Raw genomic sequence first — 26129 nt, forward strand, 5'->3', positions numbered from 1 at the left:
CAAAACTCATCTAGTTCTGTGGTGTAGAACTGAACGGCTGCACTTGGCAGGCATCTCTGAGCATTTAAGACCTCTCTTTACAGGCAAAATAACAAGACTCATCAACCCCATATTGTGCTCTTCACTAAGAAAAAAAAAATCAAAAAACAAAAAAAATTGAAATTGGAAATAACATCTGTGAAGTAGCCTTCCACTAAACAAAAAGCTTTAATTGATCTTGTTAAATTTTATCTGAATAAATGTGCCACCAGTAATTCAATTGGACTCTCTTCATCTGCTACCAGCCCTCACTCAGCCCACCAGCGTGACAAGTCCTGGTTTATTCCGTGCTCTGGGGTTTGACTAAGAAAGTTGCTGTGCTGTCGTGATAGCTTCACGATTATGTGTTACCACCAAGAGAAAAACTAGTAATATTACAAGAGACACCTACGCTTGACAGTGTTGCCCAAACGAAAAGGCTAAGATGTGTACATTAGATTTGTGCTGGGAGGCTGGATGAGACAAAACGCGGTTCACTGCGGAGAGGTGGAGGAGCTGCAGGACAGTCTGGTGTATAACAGAGCCATCTACTGGAAGGCTGCTGCTGTGAACTTCTCTACCTCATTTACCTGCCCTCAGCCTCCTCAAATTAACCCAACATTTACACCTGGCTCTTATTTGCTGTTCTTTCTTGTGCACCAAGGTACAGGTGAATGCTAAATCTCGGTTGCTAATGGCCACAAATCTACAACAGGAAACAATCCCTGTGTTTAAGCTGGGCTTACATAGGAGTAAAACTGCATGTCTTTTGCAAACTGTGGTTTGCTCCAGTAGAGAGCCACGCTCCAGTTTTGTTGGAGAAAAGGAAGGCAAAGCAGAAGCAATGTGCTGTTTTGCAAGATTCTTCCTTTGTTTCTACAGCAGAACAGAAAAGTTTATTTTGCTTTCACAGTGCACTGTTTTATGATGGTCTGATTCAACAGTGCTGAGAAACATTCTTCCTTTTTTCTTTTAAGAAATATTGAGTAATCTCAACTCCTATTTAAGTGAGTTTTTTCCTCCTGCTTTTTCCTCTGAACTTTCAGATAAAAAAGAGGAGAATCTGTCTACCTAGACAAAACACTTGCATGTGTAGACATTATACTTTTTTCCCCAACAACTATTACATTTCTTGAAGTAAATTTAAATTAAGTCTTAAGAGCTATGATCAGCCACCATTTTAAAGACAGACAGACCTGCATTTGCATCTCTTAGTCAAGGTGCTTAGGAAGTGAAATATCACTCCTAAAATGAAGCCGATTACCTTTCATGCCCTGCTGCCAGATGGCTTGTATAGACAGTAATTGAACAAATACTCTCTAATCTGCTTTGATAGTATTTTTAACTTCATATTTGAGCTTACCATTGACATTGATGCTTCCGTGCAAGAAGCTTTCATCCCAGGGAGCTGGAAAGGCCAAGTGATGCTGCAGCGAGCCAGTATGAACAGGCCAGTCGTAACATGGCAGACAACTTCTTCAGATAACCGAGGAAATAACAAACCTGTAGTTTAAACACAAAATCATTTCCATACAGATCATGAAATTTCAATTAACTGTAATTTTAGTACACATTGTGTGTGATATATACACAGAATAACAACTTTTATATTTAATACTAAACGCTAACATTTTAAAAGAATTGTGTAATAGTGAGTGGACCAAACTCCTTTTTTCTGCTTTAGAGTTGGCAGATAAACTGCCTCTGTCTTAAAAAAAAACAAAAAAAAACAAAAAAAAACAGTATATGTGATCTTCTGCCTAAGCAGTGCACTCAGGCTGCACAGCCCTGCTGTCAGACGTGGACGTACGTCTTCACTTCCGAGCATCCATAAGAATACAACAGTCAAAGGGGTTGAAAGCAAGGACAACTAGAAATTGCAGGATTGAAAAAAGGTTTTATGCTATGATGGGAGCTTGCAATTTGAGCAGTGGTAGGTGTGTTCTCGTGGCATTTTGAAAAGGGGATTCTGCACTGCTGCGTAGAGCTGACTATCAAATTTAAATAAATATCAACTATAGATTACTGTCTTTCTGCCCCTCCAATGAAGCAATGTCTCTCTACTGTATTTTTTTCCTTCCTAAGCTTGCTCAACCCCACAGATGCAAGAAGAGAATGCCTTCTTCAAAGTCTTACAAAAAAAGGGTCTTGGCCTCCTTACTTGGAATTTCATAAGTATATATACACATATACAGTGATGTAGTTAAATTGTCAAGAAAAAAAAAAAAAAAAGTTTCTTTTCACCAAATCACTTCATCTTCCAAAAAGCATCCTTACTTTCACTTTGTGGGAGATTATTCTTAGAACTATTTACCAACCATTGAGAAAAAGTTGTGGGTTTTTTTGTTCCTCATCTCTTAGATCCTGAAATCATGATGAGCTTGTAATTAACCACAGTTTGTAGGGGATTTGTGAAACTATTATGCTGCACTATAAGGACACACACTTTATCAAGGCTTGAGCATGGTCTAATTAATAGAGATAGCATGCAGCCCATTAATTATCTCAACATGGTAATCAAACATCTAGAAATACTGCTTAACTAACCCCAGTGTACCCAAGGGCAATGCATTCAGTGAGAATGTGATATGGCATATTGCTGTATGGAACACAGCAGTGCTACCTTCGGAGTGCTGTGCTCAGGGGTTAATGTGACACAAAACTGTACAGCAGCAAAGAATGTATTTCTCACGTGCCTGTGAAAAATAGTGAAATGGCCTTAATGGAAAGGATCACCACCTTCATTAAATCACAGCCACAGATCTGCGTTCCCCACGTCTTCTATACTGATGCAGACAGATTACATCAAATGCTGACAGGTTTCCCAAATACAAATCCTGTTATTTATTTGAGTTATTCACAGGTCTTATGATCAGTTCCACCAGACTGCGGAAAGAACCCAAATTCCTAAGTTAGATCAGTCTTACCTTAAGGAAGGGCTGCTCCAAAAGTAACGCCTTCTATGTTATGTTGGTCTGCGACACCAGAGGCAACTGATGGTGGTACAGCAGTAAAGGTTGAACCTTCCTGTCAATATTCCGTTCCAGATTGTTGCTGTGGGACAGATGGCAGCATGGGGGGCAGGCTGACAAAATGGCGCCTAACAAAATGGCGCCTGACAAAAATGGCGCCTGACAAAAATGGCGCCAATGAAAAAAAGGAGGTGAATTTATTTCCCCTGTGGGAATCAACGGTGGCTGTTAGAATCCTTGTGGAAATTACAAAAAAAAATTTCACATAGATGTTTTAATGAAGAGTTTGTGGTAAAGTCCCTTGAGTCCACGCTCTGCTTTCATGGCAGATGGCTGCTCCAGTAGTTCTACATTTGGGTGAATCATAACTTTAAAGAAAAACATCACATCTCTGTTTCTTAAAAACGTTTAGTCTCAAATGGAGGTCAGTAGGAAGAACAAAAACAAAAATAACTCTGCTAACTGAAATTAATTCCAAAGCAAGTTCCTCTGCTCTGATTCAACGTACTTATGTTACTCAGTAAATCAACCAGCAGTACAGCACTGTTCTGACATGAAATCACCATGCTGGAAGTCCCAGCACTGCAAGCTGTGATCTCGTTCATTGATGGAATTTTTAGACCAGAAGGGAATGCTACGTTTCTCCATTTGACCTCCAGCGTTATCCGGGTCAAAATACATCACTCAGTAACTCCTGCATTCTGACCTTAATTCGTGGTAGTTAGAACAGATTTTTAGGACAAAAAAAAAAGGAAACGTGAAATAAGGAAAACTATTCAACATCCCTGAGCGAATTCACCCCCACGCTGAGTCACTGCCTGATATTTTAGCACCCAAAGCCTGACCTGAACTGCTGGCTCCCATCCTCCGCCCCCAGATCTCCTCCTGCTTTCAGCTGCTAATTGCTGCAGTTTGGCTTCAACTCAATGCAGGTCAATTCTTTGTTCCTGAGACCTATGGGGCGGTAACTTCAATTAGAGAGATTACACTTCCAGAACCTTCTGGAACCACAGCTGCCCCACACAGGTGCACAAAGATGCAGATTGCAACAGGGCATGCCGCTGTCAGATTGGTCCACCTCTATTACACAGCATTTCTTTGGGAAGCGTGGCCTTAGTTATGAATTTGTTGTGCAGGAGAAATAAGGATGAGGTGTCCGTGTAAAAGAAACTGGTATTTGGGAAGCACAAAGGAAGGATAGGGGGTCCCTGCAAAACAGAATAAAGCTGGGAAGAAGCATTTTGGTCACAAGGATCTGGTTAAACAAACTTAACTTGCAGATACACGGCAGGAGATGCTAGCTTAGCACCTGCATGTAAATCTTGTTTACTGGATATAACAAAGAGGGATAGATTTTACAGGATACAAAGGTAGTTCCAAGTTGGGCAAAGCAACAAGCTCTGAATCCAGATTACAAAGGTTGTATAAACAAAGGAAACAACGGGGTTATCTGTGTGTGGGGGGGAGGGGAGCTGGGGGAGGTGAACTAAGAATGTCAGCCTATGGGGGAAGGGCTCAGCAGCACTGGGATAAAAGAGGGGCTGTGACCCCAGCACTTGGAGATGCCCCACACTGAGGGTATCCCTCAGTGGACTCTCCCTTTATTTGAATAATTAAAGGCAAAGACTTTGCTCTGTCTCTGTTTAGGATAAAGATGATTGAGTGAGCTTATTATAGCCAAACTTTTCCTTACAGCAGGATGGTCTCCATCCACCTCATGACCCTGACCTGCCATTGGAATCGGACTTTTGTGCCGTTTACACCCACCGGACTTTGTTGGGCTGGCTGTATGGAGACCCCAGAGGAACTGGTGCTGATTCCTGGCTTAGGGCTGCCTTCCACGTGCCATCAGTGAGGCACTTTGGGAGCCGTTTAATATGAGCAACGCCGATTTTGTGTAGCGATAATTGTTTTTAATCAGAATGTTGTGCAGTACGAAGTCAAACACATTACAGAAGTCTAAATATATTATGTCAACACAACTACTTTAAATTAAGCAGAGCTAGGCCCAACTCAAGAGCTGTTCATTAGGAAGTAGTGTTGATTTAGGAGGTAACTATCTTGTCCCAGAAGAACTGTTATCCTAATAATTTTTCCTAGGATGGAGCTGCTGGGAGGAAAGAGGAGCACTACAGTGCCCCTCTATTCACTGCATAATGTAGGATACGTACAGCAAAGGATATGGCAGCATTTAATGCATGTCATAGTGACATTTAGTCCTGGTGATGCTATCATCACTGTTATCTTTTCAATAGCATAGGTACTGCAGACCTTCCTGTTGTCTGCAGTAATTAAATATCAAGATGCCTATCCTAAGTGTGACCGTGTTATTGTGAGAGGGCAAAAACCTTGAAAGCTGTCCAGGGGTTAATTTTGTAGATGCATTGCTTTTTTTAAAAATGGTTCATAGAACCATTTTGTGTAGACAGTAATGGAGTCGTTTTTCAAAAGTGCTGATCAATGAAGGTAGCATAGGAGCAGCAGACTATACGAGCTTAAAAGAAAGGATGACCAAGATGCTCTCTGTGCTGTTCTGTTCCCCTGACATGAAACAGAAATCTCTGCTTATGCATTCCTCTGCCACTTATTTGAAACCAATTTAAATTGGGTATTGAAAGTTGTAGATAGTGTTCAGCGTGCAGAAAACAGACAAGGGATAATGAAAAAGGGGCATGGCATAAGTAAACAGGTTCCTGACTCCTGCCATTCCCTCTTGGCAATGCCTTTTGTGAAAAGGGAGGAAAGGAAAAGAATACCTTTTGCTTCAGCTGGCAGAGCGATATCAGATACAAATTGTCTTTAAACTGCATTCTAAGTGAGTTAAAGTAACTAATGAACCTTAGTGATTGTCCTGGTAGAAGGACAATCCTTCGGTATTTCTTCTTTTATTCTAAAGGAAAGAACATTTGCTTTTCTTCTCTTTTGGCCTCTTTGCTCTTTAGACCCCAACTCTAACGAGGCTGTATTTTAGCCCCTGTCCCCATGGCAATGTGTGCAGCATGTATACACCATCACATTCTGTTCATATTAAAGGTATTGTTTTGATTTCTAAGCATTCTGTGGGCTTTAAGTTTTTCCAGTAACTGTATTTTTCTCAGGAAAACAAGAAGTGCAGAACAGTACAGAATAAGCTCTCATTCTCAGTCACATTTACTGTACACAGAGAAGATTTATATGAATGGGAGACGAGAGACTGTGTATCAGCAGAACTGATGTCTCAAACCACTCCTACACAGCGATGATTTCTGTTTTAGCCTCTACCACAGGTCCTGTCACAGTGAGGGCTATGGTTCAGCAGCTAGAAAGTGCTCTGTGAGCTCAGCATTTTCTGTATCCTCATACAGAGCTGTTCACAAACCATGTTTGCCTTTAGCCAGATCAGTAAGGAGAAGGAGACACGAGGTTCACCTTTTAATGTGACCACTGTTCGTTGACCAAGCAAACTGCAGGCTTTATCTGGACACATTCAAGCCAACTCACTGTTCATCCTCTGGGAACTCGTTCAGTCTCTCTCAGAGGCTCATGTTTTTGGACACAACCCAAGGTGCACCATGTGTGTTGAGGATATTTTGAACACTGGAGGAGAACCACCCACCACCCTGGCTAAAATTCAGATTGATTAGGACCCCCTCCAGTCTCTGATTCCTGATGATTAAAGGCGAGAGATCGCCTGTAGAGATGACACCTGTCAGTATGAGTTATCAGAACGCATGAATCGGTCACTTAGTGGTGTGTCAGTTTGTTTTTTAACTAAAGGAAGCATTCTGTTTAATGCGAGTAGTTTTAACTACCACCAGATCTTCAGCATAAGGAGTGATTGCAAAGCTGTAACCCAATTTGAAAAAGGAAGACAGCAAGGCCAAATTAAACTGGCAGGTTTGGAAATTTAAATTCAGTAGCAGTTTGAGTTATACACTACTCTTAGGTTAAAAAAAAAAAAAAAAAAAAAAAAACCCTAATTCTATTTTAAAGACTCATTTTCCACAAATGGCTGAGCTGTTTAAGTTAAAGTGAATAAATACCTAATGAGCCATTAAAGTCTATAAGACTGTATGGCCTCCGGGCAGTGGTACCTGGATTCAGCCAATTATAGTTCCCTACGATAAGATGAAGACATCAGGTTGTTATTGGAATATATAAAGGTTGAAGACACTGTTAATAAGTCACTACAGGATGTGATAAAATTGTTTAAACTGTTTAAAAACTCTCAATGTGTTTTGCTAGACACATTTTTACTGCTAGGTTTTTCCTCCATAAAGTCTAATCCTTTCTTTGCACAGCCTTGAGAACTACGCTCTGCAATATTGCATTAATACCAAAATGTGATTTGTTTCTACATTTCCACGTTTTTAGCACGTACTCTGGAGGTTATGAAATATTAATAGCGGCAATTCTTCAAGCGTGGCATAGAGAGAACAGGAAGGAAAAGAAAGAAATTAAGGAAATACCAAAAAGTGTTTTTAAAAACCAAAGCAACTGTCCAAGAAAGGAGCCATAAATTGTGAAAGCTCTATTTGCCTTTAAGTAATACCAACCTCATGGAAATTATTCACACAGAGCTCCTATATATCTATCCCTACGACTTTTCAAGCTGAAGAACTCTGCCTATTCATAATGAGAATTTTCTTGTGTTGAATCTGTTTATTAATCTTTTATTATTTTACCCCATGGAGCCAAGCATATAAGATTTGACTATACAACCCAAATACATAATGAGAAACATGAGAAATCACCCTGAGCACATAGGCACTAGACTTGCAAAGATTTGCATTTGTGCATAATTTTCATCCCTCGGGTTTAAGTTTTCGGAGGCGAACACAGATTTGTCCTCTCCCTGACTCACCCGTGAGGCACATGATCCCGAAGTACTTCTGCACAACTTCTTTGTCTTCTTTTAAACCCTTCAGTGCCATCAAGCCCACCTAAAGTCAGGCCTGGCTAACCCAGACACACCACAACACAAGATTTTGGTGCTTTCTATTCTTTTCCCTGAGCTTGTTTCTCCTCTATCCATCTGTTTTCTATAGACTTTACCTGGCAGGCTTTTGGGACAATTTTGCACAGCATTTAGTGCAGTAGCATCTTGATCTCTCTCCAGGGTTACTTGCTGTGTCTTTACCCAGCTTAACTAACTAATGTAAAGGCAGTGCATCAGGGGGCAGTTAATGGGACAATTCACAGGGCCTAAGGTTAAGCATATGAATAAATACGCACCCAGTGAAAGGCTGCCTGTTAAGAGCCTGAAACATTTCATTTGTTAAAGTCACCAAGCCTTTTAGCAGGAGAAAATTCTCAGTACCATTTTCTTTATGACTTGCTCTCCTATGACTTAAGTAGCAGTTATTTAAAGAATTGTGATTCTGTCTTAAGAACTGCCATATAAAAGCCATAGACCACACTATATTTTTACAAGCATATTACAAACCTCCCTGACTGATCAAGGTTTCTGACAGGCACATTTACACATTTTCATTCCCTCTGCTTTCTCACATAAATGTACTGAAGGTTAAAAGCACACAGCATCGTTGGCATAGCTTTATTTCCCAGCAGCATAAGTTGCAGAAAGACTTATGTTTGAGCCCTGAACCGGGGAGCATCTCGCCTTATCCCCTCCTGTGCCTGGAGCAGAGCTTTGGGCCACAGTGCTGCTGAATTATCACCAGTGACTAATTCAGCTTTTCCCACTGCCACAGTTCTATTCTACTTTTGGCTCAAAGTCACCAAAGGGGAATAATCTTTCTACTAACTTATGGGACCAGAACCTCAGCTTGAGTAAGTCATCATAATTCAAATGACATCAACAGAAATAAGATGGTATTGTGTCAGTTTGTTTTTTATGTGCTGTTGTTGCTCCAAAATGTGTATCCTTGCTTCAGTGTTGCAATACAAAATATTATATTCCTTGTACATGCAGTCCTTCTCAGTTGTGCACAGGTGACCAATTCCAAACTTAGTCAAGACTGGAAGATCTGGAATATCATGGTACCATAGAAATGCTGGGTCCTCGTCTTACTGTTCAGAGCTGCACCTCCCCAATGAATGTAAGTGTAGTGATGCTACAGAAGGGAATTTACTGAGCATGTGGCTCTCTGTGGCTGTGCAAATGAAGGGTTTGAGAACTCTTTCTTAGAAAATACAGTACTAATCTTCATCCTATGAAATGGCTTCATTGATTTGAATCCCCTGATTTCACACCTACCTCTCTCATTAATGGCTTACAATTGGGTCCCTGACTTCACCGTGGTTTATTTATGACACTGCAGTCTTAGTGGCAACTCACCAATCTTAATTATAGACCCAAGGAAAGGAAGGAGGATGAGAGAAGATATAGTTAAAGTCACATAACAAAGCAAATAAGGAATCTGACTACATGATAAATACATTCTAAAGGAGAGCAATATAATCTCAGACAATAAGGAGAAGCTGAAAGTTGGAACATTTGACTACTTGCAGATTACATTTACATCAGCCCTGCCTTTTTGTGCATTAAAGATTGCTCACAGCTACAAATCAAATACTCTGGGTATAATAGATAATGAAGAGCTAACTTCCTAATGGCACTTCTAGTCATGACTATGGACTGCAATCTCCTTTTTATTAAGGGATATTATTTTCTTGTTTCTTGATTACATTCTTCAAGTTGTTATGGTTTTCTTTTTGCATTTCTTTACTATTACTATTATATATTATTAGGATGCTGCCAGCTACAGGCCAAGAACATAACTTAAAACTTGGTGTGAACAGCTGTGCTTGTTAGTCTAAGACAAATTGTTTTAGAAGTCCCAAGGTATAATGAACATGTATAGGTGACAAGAAAAAAATGTAGCTTGGTTTCAGAAGTATTTCTGAAATGCATAATTTTTTTTAAAGATTATTACAGATATATTTTGTAATTTACAGGATGGATTACCTATGGGTTGGATGCAAGGGTAAGTACGTTTTTATTATTATTATTTTTAAAAGGGTCCATTCTTTGCTTTGAAGAAGTAGAATAAAGTAAGTGGCATACACGACAGTAACACGCGTTTCATTTTCTCCAAGAAAAGAAAGCCAGTCTTTATTTTTGTTTGCAGCCGTGAGAATAAATACAGAAATGAAAAGATTATAAGGTATAATAGTAATTTCATACAATGTAAACTATAATTGCAATACAATCTGCAGCCATCAAAAGTACGTAATGTGAGAACCACCTGAAAAGACAAACTAAGCTGGCTAGGTAAACTTCCCAACTGGAATGGGAGCTGAAGGGAAAGAAATATATCAGTATTATTAGTAAATACTGTGCTGCAGATGAACACCTCAGGTTCCCCTGCTTGTATTGCTTTCCTGCTTGTTGAGCATCCACTTGGAGGAGGCACTGGAGTATTGTCAGTTTAGGAGCAATCTACAAGGGCCTGACAGGTCACCTAGATTTTGAATACCAGAGAAAAAAATCTTTACATTTTTAAAGTCTCCAGTAGCTGGATCCATGCTTCATTAGGCTGTTCCACTTCTTGTTCAACCATGTTTTGAAGTCATAGAGCAGCTTTCATTCCAGAATCTCAGTGTTCAGACAGCATCTATGTGAGCAAGGATAAAATGCTAAAGAAGCCAATAGAGATTAAATTATTTCTGAAAAATCATTCAGCAAGCATTAACCAGAAAGAACTGAAGAAACAAGCACCCCCATGCTAAGGCTGGTCTGTAGGCCAAAAATTGAGCAGTTCTCATTGTTGTGCTCATGCTCATGGAACTACATCCCATTGCTTACCTGTTCATGGCATGGAAGCTCCACTGTGCTGGATGAAGTGCTCACGCAGTGATTCTGTGTTTGTAGTGATTCTGTAGAACTGAACCTGCAAGGATATCACAGGAAGAGAGGAAGGCCTTCAGTTATTTGTAGCATCATCAAGAGCAGTGCTTCTACTCCACTCACAGTTAGCAACTACTTATTTTCAGCAGCTCTGAGGAGCAGAAAGGAACCACAGAATGACAACAGGGATAGTCCCTTCAGATCTAAAGATGCAGTGGAAAGAGGGTAAACCAACATGTGATGTTTACTTCTGGGTTGGTTTGTTTGGTTTTGTTTTGGTTTTTTTTTTGGTGATTTATTTTATTTTAAGAGCTATGAAAGATAAATTTTCTTCCTGAACTTCTTCTTTTTGCTGTTTTTGTTTATGTTTTTAAACATGCATACATTTTTTTTTCTCTGTATTTTGATGTTTTCCAAACTGAGAAACAGGTGAGCTCAGGTCTCTGTCACACGATAGAATCCTTGGATATCCACAGGGCAAAAAGACCAGAGAAGTGCTTCCTCTGCTATTGACACAAAGCACAGAAGTATCAGCCACACACCTGAGTGCCACTTGAACGAGGATGAATTGTGTTCTGAGCCTGCATTGCTCAGCTGGAGCGATCGCGTAAGCGCTGGGCAGCACGGGCTGCTCTGCTTCATCCCTCCGTCCCAGTGCACAGAGACTGTGTGCACAGAGCAAGTCCAGTCCAGATGGTGCAAACCAAGCTTTTGCAGTCTCCATTTTCCCACCCTTGCTTAATGAGAATCCTTGCTTGTCAAAACGATGAACCTACAGACTGAAAATGAACGCTGTTATTAGTGATTCCATTTATAATGCAAATGTCTCTCTTTCTAACTGTGAATTAATGAAGAAAACAGGGTCACAAAGATGTAACTAAGGAAATCTTTCTGTCTTTGGATTTGCTAAATTTGCTCAGATATAAAAAGAGAATCTGCCCACCCAGCCGCTTTTCCCTAATCTGTTCTAAGCAGAGCAACAGCACAATGACAGAAAATAATATTGTCATTTAACTTAACACTCAGCAAATGCAATCCAGTCAGAGCTGTGCAATGTTTCATAAGCTTTAAATAGACTGAGTACTCCTTCCTTGTGAATTAGATATTGGAACCATTTTACGAAAAGGTAAATTGAGACATACAGGGATTAAGACCAGCATGACTGATTTCTGTGGCTCAGCTGGTCATTTTTTCAGAGACACCAAGAAAACATCTCTCTTCTTCTGTCAGTTTAAGTCATAGGCTCTGATTGATATTGGTTTACAGTTGGTTTATTAAGCTGGACGCCTACAACTTGTCATTGGTGATTGCTCAAGAAAAAGGGGAACTGTTGAAGTTAATCCAGAAAGGAAGCAGGTGAGACTTGAGACCAGAATCTTAGTTTCCACATATAACTACAAAGCCAATCTGGTTCCTAAAGTGACATTACCAAAAGGTTTGGAAGGCCCTCCGCACTTAGAAAGAAAATAGATAAGTCAAGGAGAAAAATTAATACACTTAAATTAAATACGGCAACAACAAATAAAACACCAGACTATTTGTTATATACCATAGACTCTGTAGGAAAGCACTGCACCCATTATTTCTTATTATTGCTCCAGGAAAGAAATTCACAGGGAAGGCAAAAAAAATGAAGTTAGCAATGATTTTTCACTGTGAACATTTCTCCAGGGATGAGTTATAAAGGAAAAAAAATGTAGCCTGAGAGAAGAGAGCTAGAAAGAAAGGATTATCTACATTTATGTATTTAGTGAGACACTTGCACCCACACTAATGCTGTTATAGGGAAACCATTAAACAGCACTTTTACACCTCTTTTTATTTTGTCTTAATGCATGGAAGAACCCTTTAGTCAAGAAGTAGTAAATTGAAGTACGCGTTATGGCTAAAGCTGCAGTAGGTAGGAAGAGAGAATCCAGTGTGATGCAAAGTCCTTCCAGTTAGGATAAATCTCTGCTGTATGGGCTGATTACTGGAGTGGTTGCATGCACTAACTGCGGGACTCTCTCTTCACATGACTACTATACCCAGTTTTAAGTAAGATAACCATACAGCCTGATCTTACCTGGGGAAAGCTGAATGCCAAGGCTCCCCCCTAAGCATCCGCTGTGTCACAGAGGACCAATGACACTAACACATACTCTGTGAATAAAAATGCATACAGAACAGACAGGTCTCAAAGAAAAGTGAGCAGATGGGCTGGCAGACAGCAATGAGGAGGTGCGGCATAACAAGAAAATGAGAAGTTTTCAAACACGGAGTGGTAGCAGAGGGAGATCAGTTAGAAAGGGTTGCAAATTGTTGATCTTAAAAGTGGTTCAGAAACATCATAGAGCGAGAAGTCAAGAAGGATGACAGCATTTGGGTCAATAGTAGGCTTGAGATGAAAGGTAATACTACATGAAGCGATGCATCCTAACATCATACAGAAGAGTAGGTACTGAAATGCAGATAAGTAAATAGAAGAAAGGCTAGTGGAAATATAGAAGAAAGAAAGAATATTGAGTAAACATGCCATTCAGAGGGTGGAATAGCTACAAATCCAACAAAAGTTAGTGCAGAATGAGGTTGCCGTTTAATAAGTTAGCACCAGCTGTTCAGTGGAGGATGGAGGGATTATGTTCATTATTTTATAAGTTCAGTTGCCAAATCAAACCTTAGAATCATTGGCCAGAATTGTCAATTGCAAACAAGGATTACGGTAAATCTTTTGCAGAGGCACTGAAATGAAGCAGAAATGTATTTCCTGCCTCTCAAAATGTCCTGAAAAGTGATGGATCAGAAACCTTTAGTGCCTACCGACCTAGAGCCTTCCCAGTTGAACATCAGTCTAAATGCTGTATTAGAATGACTATTGTCAGTGCATCTCCAGGGTCTGCAAAGGATGTGACTCAAACACATCAGGCTCTTGGCCTGATGGTGCTGGCAGAGGAGATCTGTCAGAGCCCTGGCTCTCTTCTGTACACACTGACCCTGGCTTCATTGTTTGCCCCTTCTGATCATCTCCCCTTGGGAGAGGCGAGGGGATGGCAACCATGGATTGCCTGTGTTGTAGCTGGTAGGCTGTCAGCCTGCTCAAACACATGGGTCCAGGCTCATGCCCAAGTTAGCTTATCAACAAAGCTTATGAGCTCCAACCAATCCCTTCATTAATATACATGTACAGTTTCCAAAATGGAGCTAGCCCACATCTGCCTAGCTTAGAGTACAGACAGTGGAGGCTGAATTTGTATGATATAATTGGATACAATATTGAGAAAAGATGTACCCTTAAGTCATCAGGGTACATCAGTAAGTCAAAGAGAGGAAACCACTCATTGGCTTAAGACTTGGCACATGCTCACTGCACCAGCTGGCAAAAAGTAAAGACTGAAAGATCCCTCAACAGTGTGTTCATTGACCTCATAGGCATCCTTAGGGGTTTGTTTGGGAAATATTGCACGTTGAATTATTGATCATCTGACTAAGCAGAGATGGAAATAACTGATCTACTGCTGAAGTGAAGATAAAGAACAGGGGAAGAAAAGAAAGTGGTAAAATATAGAAAAGTTGAGGTATGGACAACAGACACTATCTATATTAAAGGATATTCATGTTATTCTATGGTAGAATAACAACATTATCCCTTCTGGCTCATGTTAATACTTTGGCTAAATCCTTTAAGTAGATTAGAAAGAATTATGGGACCTTACGGGAGGAAAAAACCTATAAACAGGTAACGTGCATGCTTTCATATAGATAGCTTCCAACGAAGTGCTGCCCTGGAACATAAAGAAAGGAACAACCAGACGTTGGATTCTTGAGGGGGTAATTAGTGAGAAAAAATAAGGTTTGAAATTTTATTTTTGTTTACATTTTGGGCTTCCCATAATTTCTCTGCTCAGCTGTTCCCTGTCACTCTGGACAAATTTCAAGACAAATTCCTTCACTCATAAAAAAGCAACCCCAAGCACTTAAGGAAGGATTGCAAAAACAAGCTTCATGCTGCTTAACTTCATCTCTTTATGTGGCTTAATGTGTTGGTTTTTTTTTTTTTTTTTACACTTATTGGGTTATATTCTAGCCAGGCTAAGCTGCTGAAGTCCCACTGAATCAATGAGGTGGTGCTAAATCCTCTGAAGGTTCCTCTGATTTTCACCCTCTAGCTGGTATTCTGACAAGCTAAACATATTACATTCCTCCACGCTTCTCTATTCATAAGAAAAGCTTCAAAATATAACTCAGATCACTCCTATAATAACCTGCAGTAAATGTACAGCATCTGAATGTATACACACATCCTCAAGTTATTATTATTTTTGATAGGCTTTGTTTTAGCCCCTGGTTTTCTTTTGTTTTCCTCTTCAAGCAGTACTTCTCAGGCCGCGTGCTTATCTAACTGGAGTCTTTGCCCACCCTGAATGCACAGCAAAACTCCCCTCACAGAACAGCACACCCAGACAAAACAACACATTGTTTAAAAATGCACACATTCCTTGTTTGTGCACGCACACACACAAAACAACATCTGTGATTTCAAATTCATCAAGAAAAACTTCAAGGACATCCAGGGCAGACCAGCACTGACCCAGCAGAACTGAGGCCTGTGATAACTTTCCCTTTAATCTGGTTTTCTCCTGCAGTCACCTTTTGCTTCCTCTTCTCTATTGATACTGTTGTTGTTATTCTGAAACGTTCCCAGGACCTCTCTGCTACATCCTGAAGCTTCTGTACTCATCAAAAAACAGACAAGCACCTCCATCCCAAGGCACAAAACATAACTGAAAGCACAGACCATCAGCACATCACGCAGAGGTGTGCACATATCCATAGAACTGATTAAATATGCTAACTTTACAGAAAAAGTATTCATTACCATTATACAGAAGAGATCCACTATCTGAAGTACTGTTCATTTAATTATTCTTAGGTATTTTCCATGTCCTGTATTCTTGTGTGGGTATTTACTTTATTTTTTATACCATTTTCCAACAGCTTTTTCTCCAGATATTATGAAAGAAGAGCTGGGTTAGGACCTTAATCCCTTTAAAGATTGTGACTGTTTTCAGATTTACTTGGATTAGAGTCATTCTGCAAATTTTCCTGCAAAATATGCCATGCCTCTTATTGCTAGAACACGTGTGAGCACTCCACGCCAGCCTGCCACTCACAGGACAAGCTTACAAAATGCACTTGCTGTGTACATGCATACCCAAGTGAGAGAAGGCAAATATCATTTTTCCTTTCTTTTTTTTTCTCTTGAAAAAGGGCAGTTCCCTAGAAATTTGCAGCAGTGTGCCAGTTTCACATGAAGAGCCGATCTGAGGTTGTGATATAAGTCAGTCACTTGATTGACAGCATGTGAAGAAGTGTTATTTTTCTGTTCCTCACCCTAATGAAATTCCTGTGAGATGAGTACCAAGAACAGCAAGAAAGATGATGCTGGGACCCCAGAATGAAGCCTGACTTTTTTGCATCTGTTCAGATCGTTTTAAAAGGGAAACACAGGTGAGTGCCTAAGCCATGCGTTGGTAATTCCCCCATGGCTGAGGAACTGGAAGGATGTACATTTCAGAAATCCCATCTGTGAATCAACTGCAGGAGAGTAGCAAAGACCTGGGGCCAAATAGCAATAGAACCACACTGGGGGGAAGCCATCAGGGCATCAAGGCAAACTTGAATTCAATCACGCGTATTTGCAGCTCAACTTCAGGAAGTTCCCTGTAGACACAAACCACCTTCTCAGCCCCATGTGAAGGCAGGACTTGATCCACGGGGTCAGCACACTTAATGGATGAGAAGGGCTTGTTCACTCAGTTTGTTCCTGTGGTATTGTCTTGCTGGATCCCAGCATCCCATCCGACATGCTTCCTTTGCTGCTCTGGGAAATGCTTTTCTCACAGTGAGCAGGTTTGGCTCTAATTTTTCAAATGCCAAGGAGGTCTTTGGAGCACTGCCATATATTATGGGATATATTAGTTATTTTACTCCTTACAGACATTGAGCTCAAAGGACCAAGGGGAGAGGTAATGGCCTGAAGGGATGAGGAGCAGTGTGAGTGGGTAGCAGATGAAGGGAAGAGAGTTGGCAAGCAAGTTTTCAGGGCATGTGGCACCCCACACCCATAAACGTGAGTAAAGGTTTAAGGTAACATCTTTACGCCCAGTTGAAAATGTCCTTCTAACACGATACTCCAGTGTTTCCATTTTCAGTTTCACGGCTCATCTATATGATCCTGAGAGCGCGTGGGAAGCAACATACAAATGGGAATAATAGAAATTAATTACTCCGTTAACATAAGTGGATGAAATGCAGGCCCTATTGAAATTAATATCAAAGCACTTTCACCAAGGGCAGGACTTCACTTACGGGATGCACTGTGGCACAAAGCCAGCGTCGGTAGATCAGCATCGGGGCAGCTCCAAGCGGCTGTGCTGGCAGTGATGGAGTACGGGCACAGTCTGGTTTTTTTCAGCTTCCTTATTCCTATTAACACATGCAAATGATGTGCATTTCTTTGTCCTTTTCGCTCCAGCAGCCTCAGTTAACTCGCTGTTAACATAGATTTTATTTCATCTTCTGAATTGGAGGGGAAAAAAACAAGCAGTGATGGAGGGATATGAAGAATAGCAAAGTAACAAAGTGCAGGCATATATACTGAACATACCTTATCCTTACAGTAAGAACCTGATCAGAAGTAGTGGACTAAAATGTAAAGCATGAAAGCATCCAAATAGCAGAGGGGTTTGTAAACTCATGAATAAGTTTGTCAGATAACTCTCTGCTGTGTTGCATTTTTAGCTGTATCCTTGTAAGCGTTCCAGAACAGTGGCCTTTGCATATTCCACAACTATGTTCTGAACATATTTATCAGACATATGCCATTCAGTGGTGGTTGTTAAATGCTCTATCCGTAAACCATTATGCTCTCCTATATTGAAGTTTCACTGCAACAGGCAGCTGTTTGACAGAGAATAAACTCCTGGGGACAGCAGCAAATCAAATTAAATATATCTCTACAGAGCTATCATAGGGGGTTGCGTGGCTTGATAGGCTGCATCAAGAGCAATAAGTACACAAAGGAAGAGCAAACCTGAGATAAATCAAGATAGACCAAATGAGCAAGCAGTCAGACAAATCATTATAGGCTCCCTGAAAGTCATTAGGACTTCTAGCATTCATTTCAATAGGAGCTGTATTTCAGCTGTCTGTCTGCACAGGAAGTTTTTAATCGTGTAAGAGTCAGAGAGATTATCTAATTGCTGTCCTCTTCCCACTCACTTTTATAAGCTTGGCTGTGGGAAATGATCCTGCTAATAAATAAGCACGCTGAGAAAAATACTTGTGCAACAACATGTTAATAATGAAGATCTGGCTCACTTTCTTTTGTAGCATTTGTTTTACTCGTATAAACCTTTAAACACCTTAGAGTTTAGTAGCAGCACTTCAGGAAACACAAAGTGCTTACATTCTTCAATATATTGAACCTTTCTTCAACGTATTTTCTACACCAAACCTCAATACTCCCTTTCTCAGCCACTCCTTTCAACGTGGCCATACTCAAATCCTTAGTATCAGTTCCTTCTGAAAAAGTAATGATAAGTCCATGTAGAAGTTAGAACAACCTTGTTCTGCTTTAAAAGCACGCAAACCTACATCATTCATTCTGTTGTTAACGCTCCTTCTCACCTAACAGTTCTCAGGTTCCTGATTAAACTGTGTAACCATGGCCTGCCACAATAGCCTGTTTTGTTTTTACTGTTTTTCTGAGTAACCTTATCTTAATCGGGTTCATAACGAAATCCATGGAGAAATACAGCTGTGCTGCTCCTACTCACAAAGTAATTTCTCATATTCAAATATTACCTTTGTTTTTCACGATCGCTTTGTCAAGCATCTCTCTACAGGCTGCCTGGGAAAAGGTAGGAGAGAAACAGTGGCCAACTGTTCATTGGTAACAACTTCTGAACAAGAAAGGGCTCTGTAGCAGCTGTCCTACTTCCCCCACAGCAAGGCTAACACCCAGTGACACACAGCCCATGATAAAGTCTGTCACTGTCATATTAAAAATAGGCTTTATATTATATATAAAAGTACTTTTATGAAGCACGGAGCTTCAGATATTCAATATGATGTTAAAGACCTGTAGTGTAATACGTATTTTGGACACAGGGCTATTTGAACTTTGGTTAGAACTCAAAAGGTGTTTGTTCCAATTAGAAGTTTATCCTTTTGCTGAAGCTGATCTCTTAGCATGATTTTCAATGAACATGATTGCTCCTTCCTTTTTCTCTAGAGAAATAATACTAAAATGGAGTAACTGTTCCAGGGAAGTTTCCTCATCAAGAGGCTGAAGAATCAAACTACCATTATCTTAGTCCATTTCTTCTACTAAACCTTTGTATTTATTCCCACAGAAACCACAGGAGATGTATTTTGTAGGTTGTGAAAGTCTAATCTAAAGTAAGAGCTTACAGTGAAATACAGAGAAAGGTTGTCTGATGCAAGAAGCACTTATTGCTTTCTTCTAACAGGGCTATGTGATAGCTCAGCATGTGCAAATAATCTGAATATCTGCAGCTAGGGCATTATTTGGTCTCTCATTACCTCTCCAGGACACAGTAGAACACAATTCCTGTGGAACTCCATACAAGTTGTACCAATAGACACCTCTGTCGGGTGAGAAGAAAAATTGTGTAAGTTGATCATAAAACAAGCATAAGTGACAAAGTAACATCATTTCTATTGATTTGCTTTCAAAAGTGGGATGCAGCTGTGAAACTGTGATGCTTTTATACACTGCACCTAGCATCATATCAGCTGTCACGGCTTATTGAGGATGTGAGCCATCTAATCCAGGCACTGCATTCCTTTCTTGATACACAGGAACAAAAAGCACAGCATTAACACACAGAGCAAGGTGGGGATCCAGGCTGAGGAATGGGGTGGCTGGCAAACCCACTGACAGCACTGGTGTTCTTAACCAGGCAGGCACACATACCATTGGTGTGGTGGGGCTCCCAGTAAGAGCTGCAGTCAGGTATGTTTCTTTGAGGCATGAACAACACTGTACCTTGTAAGTATTTTATATAATTATTATTTTTCCCTATAGATTGCATAGGGGCAGCCAAGAAAATAAGTGATGGTAGAACATAAAGCAGGCCCAGATTACCATGTCAGCATTCTTCCTCCCTATGCTTCTAAGGGCTTAAAGAACCTCTGATTCAAAGTCAAGTCCTACAGGCAGCACCACGTAACAGTCCAGATAGCACACGTTTTGTGCTGCTGTTTACAGTGTTACACTGTGACCCAGAGTGACATCTATTTCAACAGTACTGGTTAAAAACCTGCACTCAAAACCACTGCCTCCTGCCCTGTGCTGGAAATTGCACGTCACCCTGTTCCAATGGGAGAATGCAATTAGCACTGGGAGTGCAGCTGAAAAGGCAGTGTAAGCCAGTAGTAGAAAGCTGCAACATTATCAAAACTTTTCTCCTTTTTAAATGTCTCAGTTCAGAACTAAGCAATGGAAGAAGAGACAGTTTTTAAGCTATTACCCTTTTATTCATGCCATTTTCCCCCATCTCCTAAGACGTACCTTTGGGTGTTATGTGACAGCCATCAATACCATTCCTCACAGCCTAAGCACCTTTGATACCAATTAGAAAAAAAAAAAAATAGAGAAATCAGGAAAAGACAAATGTATTTGTTAGCTTTTTATCTAAAGAGCAACTTACAGAAGGGAAAATTTACTAATGATTTCAGCCTTGACACTTCAAAGTGAAACTCTGTGCAGAGTAACATACTCTAATTTGTCTTAAAATATATTGAAATACGTGACTATAGCACCAGGAAGTATGACTTCAGGGACCGTGGTATTTCAGTTCCTAAAAGGACAGGCAGTTACCTCACCATTATGAGCATGCTTTTAAAAACTCGAGCAACACTTCTTGCACGTTGTGGGGGGTAAAGGAAGAAATTGGCCTTCTCTTGGCTTCCTGAGCTGTGAAGGCTCACTTTGTACAATAAAATCCTTCCCTAATGACATGCTTATTATCTTAAGGAGTAGTACAGATGGTGTGTATTTTTTCTGTCTTCAGCATTGTTTGTGCTAAAATCACTCTTTAGAAGCTGGAAAATGCAAGCACTGTTAGACACTCAAGAGCCAATGACCAATGAAAGAAAACTAATAGCAATTAACAGCTGGTGGCTTTTATGAGCAGGCGCTGTCCCACCTTCATCCTCAACTGATTTTTTTGCATTTGAAGTTGTACTACAAACTCAGTACAGAAGTCACGGTAGGACTTTGGCCTCCCATTGCTACCTTATCAATGTAACAGATGAAGTGACCTCAGAAAGCAAAACGCAACCAATAACCAAATCCATACACACGGCTGAGAAGGAAATAACTCTGCAGGTGCTACAGTTCTGATAGAGAACAGATGTCATATAACAAATGTGGCCATCAGTAATAGCTCCTGTAAGATGCCAGTAATCTTTGCCTATAACCTGCTGCTCGGCCCCTCATCTCCAACAACTTAGAACAGCTCCTGACTAAACCCAGCTGACTGCTAAAGCATGAAGTTGACCAGTAAGTCAGAGAAATGTGGCATATGCATAAGGTAGAGAGGTAGACTTGTTCACAGCATGCCAAGCAAGTGGCATCAGTAAGCAGCTGAGCAGTCAATCCTGCAACCACAGGGTACAAAATCGTATTAGAATTTGAGAGAAACTCTTACTTCTGCTTTCACATAACAAAATGACAGGATCTATTTTTCTGATTTTTTTTTTTTTTTTTTTAAGAGTGATAGGAAGAAAAGGAGATTGCAAGCTTCCCTTAGCTGAGATGCATGCACTGCATGTTGTGTTGGGTGTAAGCCAGAAGTGAAGGGACATAATCCAAGTGGTAACACAATGCTAGCAAGCTTTGGTTTTCTTCCTGGTAAGAGAATTTCACTTCAACTCACTGAACCAATTCTCATGCATTTAAGGCATCAAGAGAAAAAAAAAAACTCATCAACTTCAAAGTCCAAACATTAAGACTACAGGATTATGTTCTATTTCCATCAGGAGATGGTAGATGCACATTTAATTACTCTCATAGCTCTTGCTTCAAAATATTTTAAAAATAAACCTTTCAAAGTTACCAGAACTCTTTCATTTGAAGTAAACTGTTTTACTCAAATTTGAAGAGCTTATAGCAAAGAAACAGGATTCTCTTTCTCCATTCCTCCCAGACAAGATTATCTTGAACATATTTTACAAGAAACTAAGTTTCACTTTGAAATCTAATTAGCAACATGTCCATTTCACATAGAAAATAAACGTGTGAGTAGTTTATTCAGTCTTCTGGCCTGATATTCTAAATTGCAGATACCCACCTTTCAATCAGAAGTGCTTGAAAAACCATTATCCACAAATATAAATATACTGTAAATACATGTACACACACTGTGCTCCCACATGTTCATCTTTCAGGACTAACATGTCCATGTCAAACTTCAGACAGAACTTTCAGAATCCTAGACTTTAAAAGCTTCCATATAAACTCCTATGAAGACTACACACACGTAGCTGTGTGGACTACTTACAGTAAGTACTGATCCAAAAGCAAAATAAGAGGATGTCTCTGAAGTTACTTCCTCAGGTTGGCCAGGATGGTGCTGCTTTTTCAAAGTCTCTCAGTAAAAGTTTCCAATACTTCAAGCCTTTAATCCACGGGTCTGGGTCCTCCAGCTCTGAAAACAACAATGAAGGCAACCTTGCACACAACAGCTGATGATCAGCTGTTGTATTAAAATGTCTTTGTTCTGATGGAACAAAAGGCAGTGGTGTGATCAGAGTTAAAATTGGGAATTAGAAACAGCATCAACCTCTTCTATGATGATGGTCTTACTTTTCTGGTGATAACTGCTATGAAGAAAGGCTGCCAAGTGAAGCAGGGTACACACTGAAATACACTAGACATGATTTAATGAGGAAGTTTATTTTATTGGTTTACAAATCACACCTACCTTTTCATTAAAACAGCTCTTTACCAGCTCTTCTACTTCAACACTTCCTTCTTGCTCATTATACTTCAGCAGAAAAAAGTGCAGTTATAACACTACATACCTGCTTCCCTGAGAAGCCCCGATTTTCAAGAACATTTTGTAAGACTTTTCAGTGCTCCAACAAAGCAAAGATTCAGTGTGAATTTTAGTGGTTTTACGTTAAATTGTCTGAGGGAGAAAAAGACAAAGGCATTATTGAAATAAAATTGTACACTACTGTTTTGCTAATATATTTGACCAAAAAAAAATCACCTTCGTGCAGCGCTTCTTTCTTCATTACTAATCTATCTATGGTGGCAGTGTGACAGAGAAGTGCAGCACCTTCTGCAGGCACAGAAGAGACACAGTTTATTGCTGTGGCTTAACCCCAAAGGCAGCTCAGCACCCACCCACTGGTGGGTTCTCAGTGTGTGTGCAAGGAAACCAAACAATGATTTACTTTGCTACATTCCATTGGTAGGACAGTGCAGTGACTTCCAGGAAAGCAGGGCACATTCCAGGCCAACACTCCCAGCATCCCCCCTTCCTCCTTCTTTACCACAGCTTTTATTGCTGGATGCACACCGTACAGTATGGAATATTCCTTTGGACAGTTTGGGTCAGCTGTTGTGCTTCTGTCTCTCCCAGCTTCCTGCACATCTGCAGCCTGCTTGCTGGCAGGGCAGCATGAGAAGCTGGAATATTCTTGGCTCCATGCAAGCACTGCTCAGCAGCAACTACAATCACAGTCTTATTGACACTGCTGTATCGATATCCAACACACACCATTATATAAGCTTCTATGAAGAAAATTAACTCTATCCCAGCCAAAACCATGACATTTGTACATGTTTATTACCAACAGAATAACAGTATGGAAAATACTTCAGCCATACAAGTTACTATTGGATTGTAACTGGTTGAGAGAATTTGCTCACTCCTGAATACATACCTCCAATTCATTTGTACATAACAGATGTGTAGTACTTCAAGTGATTCAACTGCAACAAATCAGGCTTTGAATATATGGCAGTGTAAGCAAGACAGCTGATAATTTAGGTAATTTTGTACCCTGCCGTGCTGAGTAAATTTGTTTTATAAGGGATGATCGCATTTAAATAGAAGCATTGCAAAATATGACAGCTCTTTACAAGTGAAAACCACTTGTTCTTAGTTTTAAAGCTTACTATTCTGCTGGAACTGCGACACCAAGGAAAGAACCTGCTCTGAAGCTTTAATGGCTTTTGTCCCCAGATAGGCTGCACTGTTACTGGCTGTATCCTCTAAGAAGTACCGGTAGTTCACCATCATGCCACACGCAGCAGCAATGCCCCGAGGGCTCGTGTCTCCCATCCAGTTTATCCGCCACAACACGGAGCCATTCTGAAGGTGAAAGTTTGCTACTGGGTTCAGAGCGTAGCCACGGTGTTTTTCCCCGTACAAATACCAGGCACACAGTCTCATCAGTGGCAAATGGAGAGCCTTGACTAATTTTTCTGATCGCACCCACTCGTTGTTGTTTAAGAGCTTCTTTAGTGTTTCAGTAGTACAGTCTCCTGTGATCTGCGATAGTTCTTGGCGTTCTGAGTCTGTAAAAAGTTCATTCTTTTCCAGTTCTTTCGTCTGCGAGGAGAGGAGACCAACGAGCCATTTTGTGAACCCAGGGATAGGCGACAGAGTAGAAAAAGTTTTTATCTGAGGAAGTTCTTTCTGCAGATAAAAGGAAAGCAAAAAAAAACTTATGAGTTCTGTCATGACTGAGAATGAGAAGTTTGAGTGAAGATGAAGGGTTCTGAAAATGAACCAACCAACCCCAAGAAACACAGAATCACAGAACCACCAAGGTTGGAAAAGACCTCCAAGATCATCTGGTCCAGCCATCCTCCTATCACCAATATTTCCCACTTAACCACGTCCCTCAGTACCACATCTAAATGTTTCTTAAACACCTTCAGGATCAATGACTGGGAAATCCCCCTGCAGTGACAGCTTAGCATCTGAAGGGCACTTGGAGCACTAAGAAAACAACAACAGCAGCTGAATCACAGTCCACAAACACACAACCTACTTAAAAGTATGTAGATAGTACTTACCAGCCCTATGTGCTGAAATAAATGCAATCATGTGCCATTATAAAGTTATTTAGAGAAATAAGATTTAAAAAGATAAATCAATCAACATATATTTTCAAAGCCTTTTAAGGAATTTATTTTTTATGTATAACTAATGAAGGAGAGTTAACAATTTCAGCCTAGAGGAAAATTAGTAGAGGTACAACTTCCTGGTTTTTGGGGGAAAGAAGTAGTTCCTGAAGTTCTGAAGGAGGTGTTTTGTACTTCCCATGCTATTCAGAAACTATAAACTGCACGGATAACATAGCAAGATAAGAAATATATACAGACAGTAAAACAAACAAACAAAAAAAACCCACACAATAATCACAAAGTTAATATTTGAACACAACAAAGCCTCTGCTCTACTCCCATCAATCCATGAGTCAGAACGATTAATTACATAATCTTGTAAAGCAAAACATACAGTGTGAAAACTGTACATTAGTTTTGGGGCACATCAACACAAAGAATAAAGAAGGTTGTTAAACTTATTCTCACTTGAAACAAACAAAACTGACATCAAAAGTTACCCCTACTGAAGGAGTAGGGAGAAGGACAAGGAACAGAATTAAGACAGTGCTGCACTGATACAATCACTGTGTTTTAATTACTGTTCATAAAGGAAACTGTGCTAAGAATAGACATTTATCAGCATTACAGAAGCATCTGAATGTCAACAGCAAATTGTCTTTAAATGACTACAAAACGCATTTTCTTCTACTTTAAGCACTTCCCAGATAACCATTAAAAAGTCATCATCACTGAGACGCTATCTCACACAGGCAAATGTTAATGGAATGTGTGCTGCTAGGATGTTCAGACTGCACCTGCACTGCTGCATCCTCAGGTACTGCTGAGCTCCACACCACGCTGCTGTCTACGCCCTGTTTCATGAGGATATAGAAGCCAGGGAAAGCAGACCTGTGGCATATCCCCATCACAAATCAGAACACCGAGACACACAACATTACTAAAAGCCTCAATAACTGAACTGATATCCTGATGGTTGTTTATTGTATTTTAGCTTTTTCCTACTCACACAGAGCTTCCCAAATAGCTCACTGCTCTTCTGCAGGTACCACGATACATCCAAATCTGTGTATTCTGGTACCATGATACACCCAGACCTGTTCAATTAAAGTCCATTAGATAGTACACAGATATGCAAGTCACAATTCTTTCAGGACCAGGCAGAAGCAAGATAGGTAGACAGAAGATACAA

General features: G+C 40.2%; 1 protein-coding gene and 1 long non-coding RNA gene across 8 annotated transcripts in view; both read right to left on the reverse strand.

The window, feature by feature from the left end:
• The window catches only part of LOC149916183 (uncharacterized), a 113113-nt gene extending 108718 nt beyond the window's left edge, over positions 1-4395 (reverse strand). For 2 of the 3 annotated variants that reach the window (XR_016470657.1, XR_016470656.1), the window contains exons 1-2: positions 2946-4395; positions 1382-1521 (exon numbers count right to left, since the gene is read on the reverse strand). This is a non-coding gene — a long non-coding RNA (uncharacterized LOC149916183). The remainder of the gene's footprint in view (positions 1-1381; positions 1522-2945) is intronic. The other variant, XR_016470658.1, reaches the window with a different exon arrangement.
• Positions 4396-10033: 5638 nt separating this feature from the next.
• The window catches only part of MLYCD (malonyl-CoA decarboxylase), a 34433-nt gene continuing 18337 nt past the window's right edge, over positions 10034-26129 (reverse strand). The window contains exons 5-10 of one of the 5 annotated variants that reach the window (XM_090149422.1): positions 20360-24503; positions 19369-19433; positions 17131-17340; positions 11325-11561; positions 10741-10825; positions 10034-10549 (exon numbers count right to left, since the gene is read on the reverse strand). In XM_090149422.1, the coding sequence (XP_090005548.1) occupies positions 23970-24503 (534 nt within the window). In that variant the 3' untranslated portion in view covers positions 10034-10549; positions 10741-10825; positions 11325-11561; ... (1 more) ...; positions 19369-19433; positions 20360-23969. Of the gene's footprint in view, positions 10550-10740; positions 10826-11324; positions 11562-17130; positions 24504-26129 lie in introns of all 5 variants that reach the window. The other 4 variants (XM_031615572.2, XM_090149420.1, XM_090149421.1 and 1 more) reach the window with 4 other exon arrangements.

The sequence above is a fragment of the Phasianus colchicus genome, chromosome 13, assembly GCF_987193195.1.
Source record: "Phasianus colchicus chromosome 13, bPhaCol1.hap1.1, whole genome shotgun sequence".
NCBI classification, from domain to species: Eukaryota; Metazoa; Chordata; class Aves; order Galliformes; family Phasianidae; genus Phasianus; species Phasianus colchicus.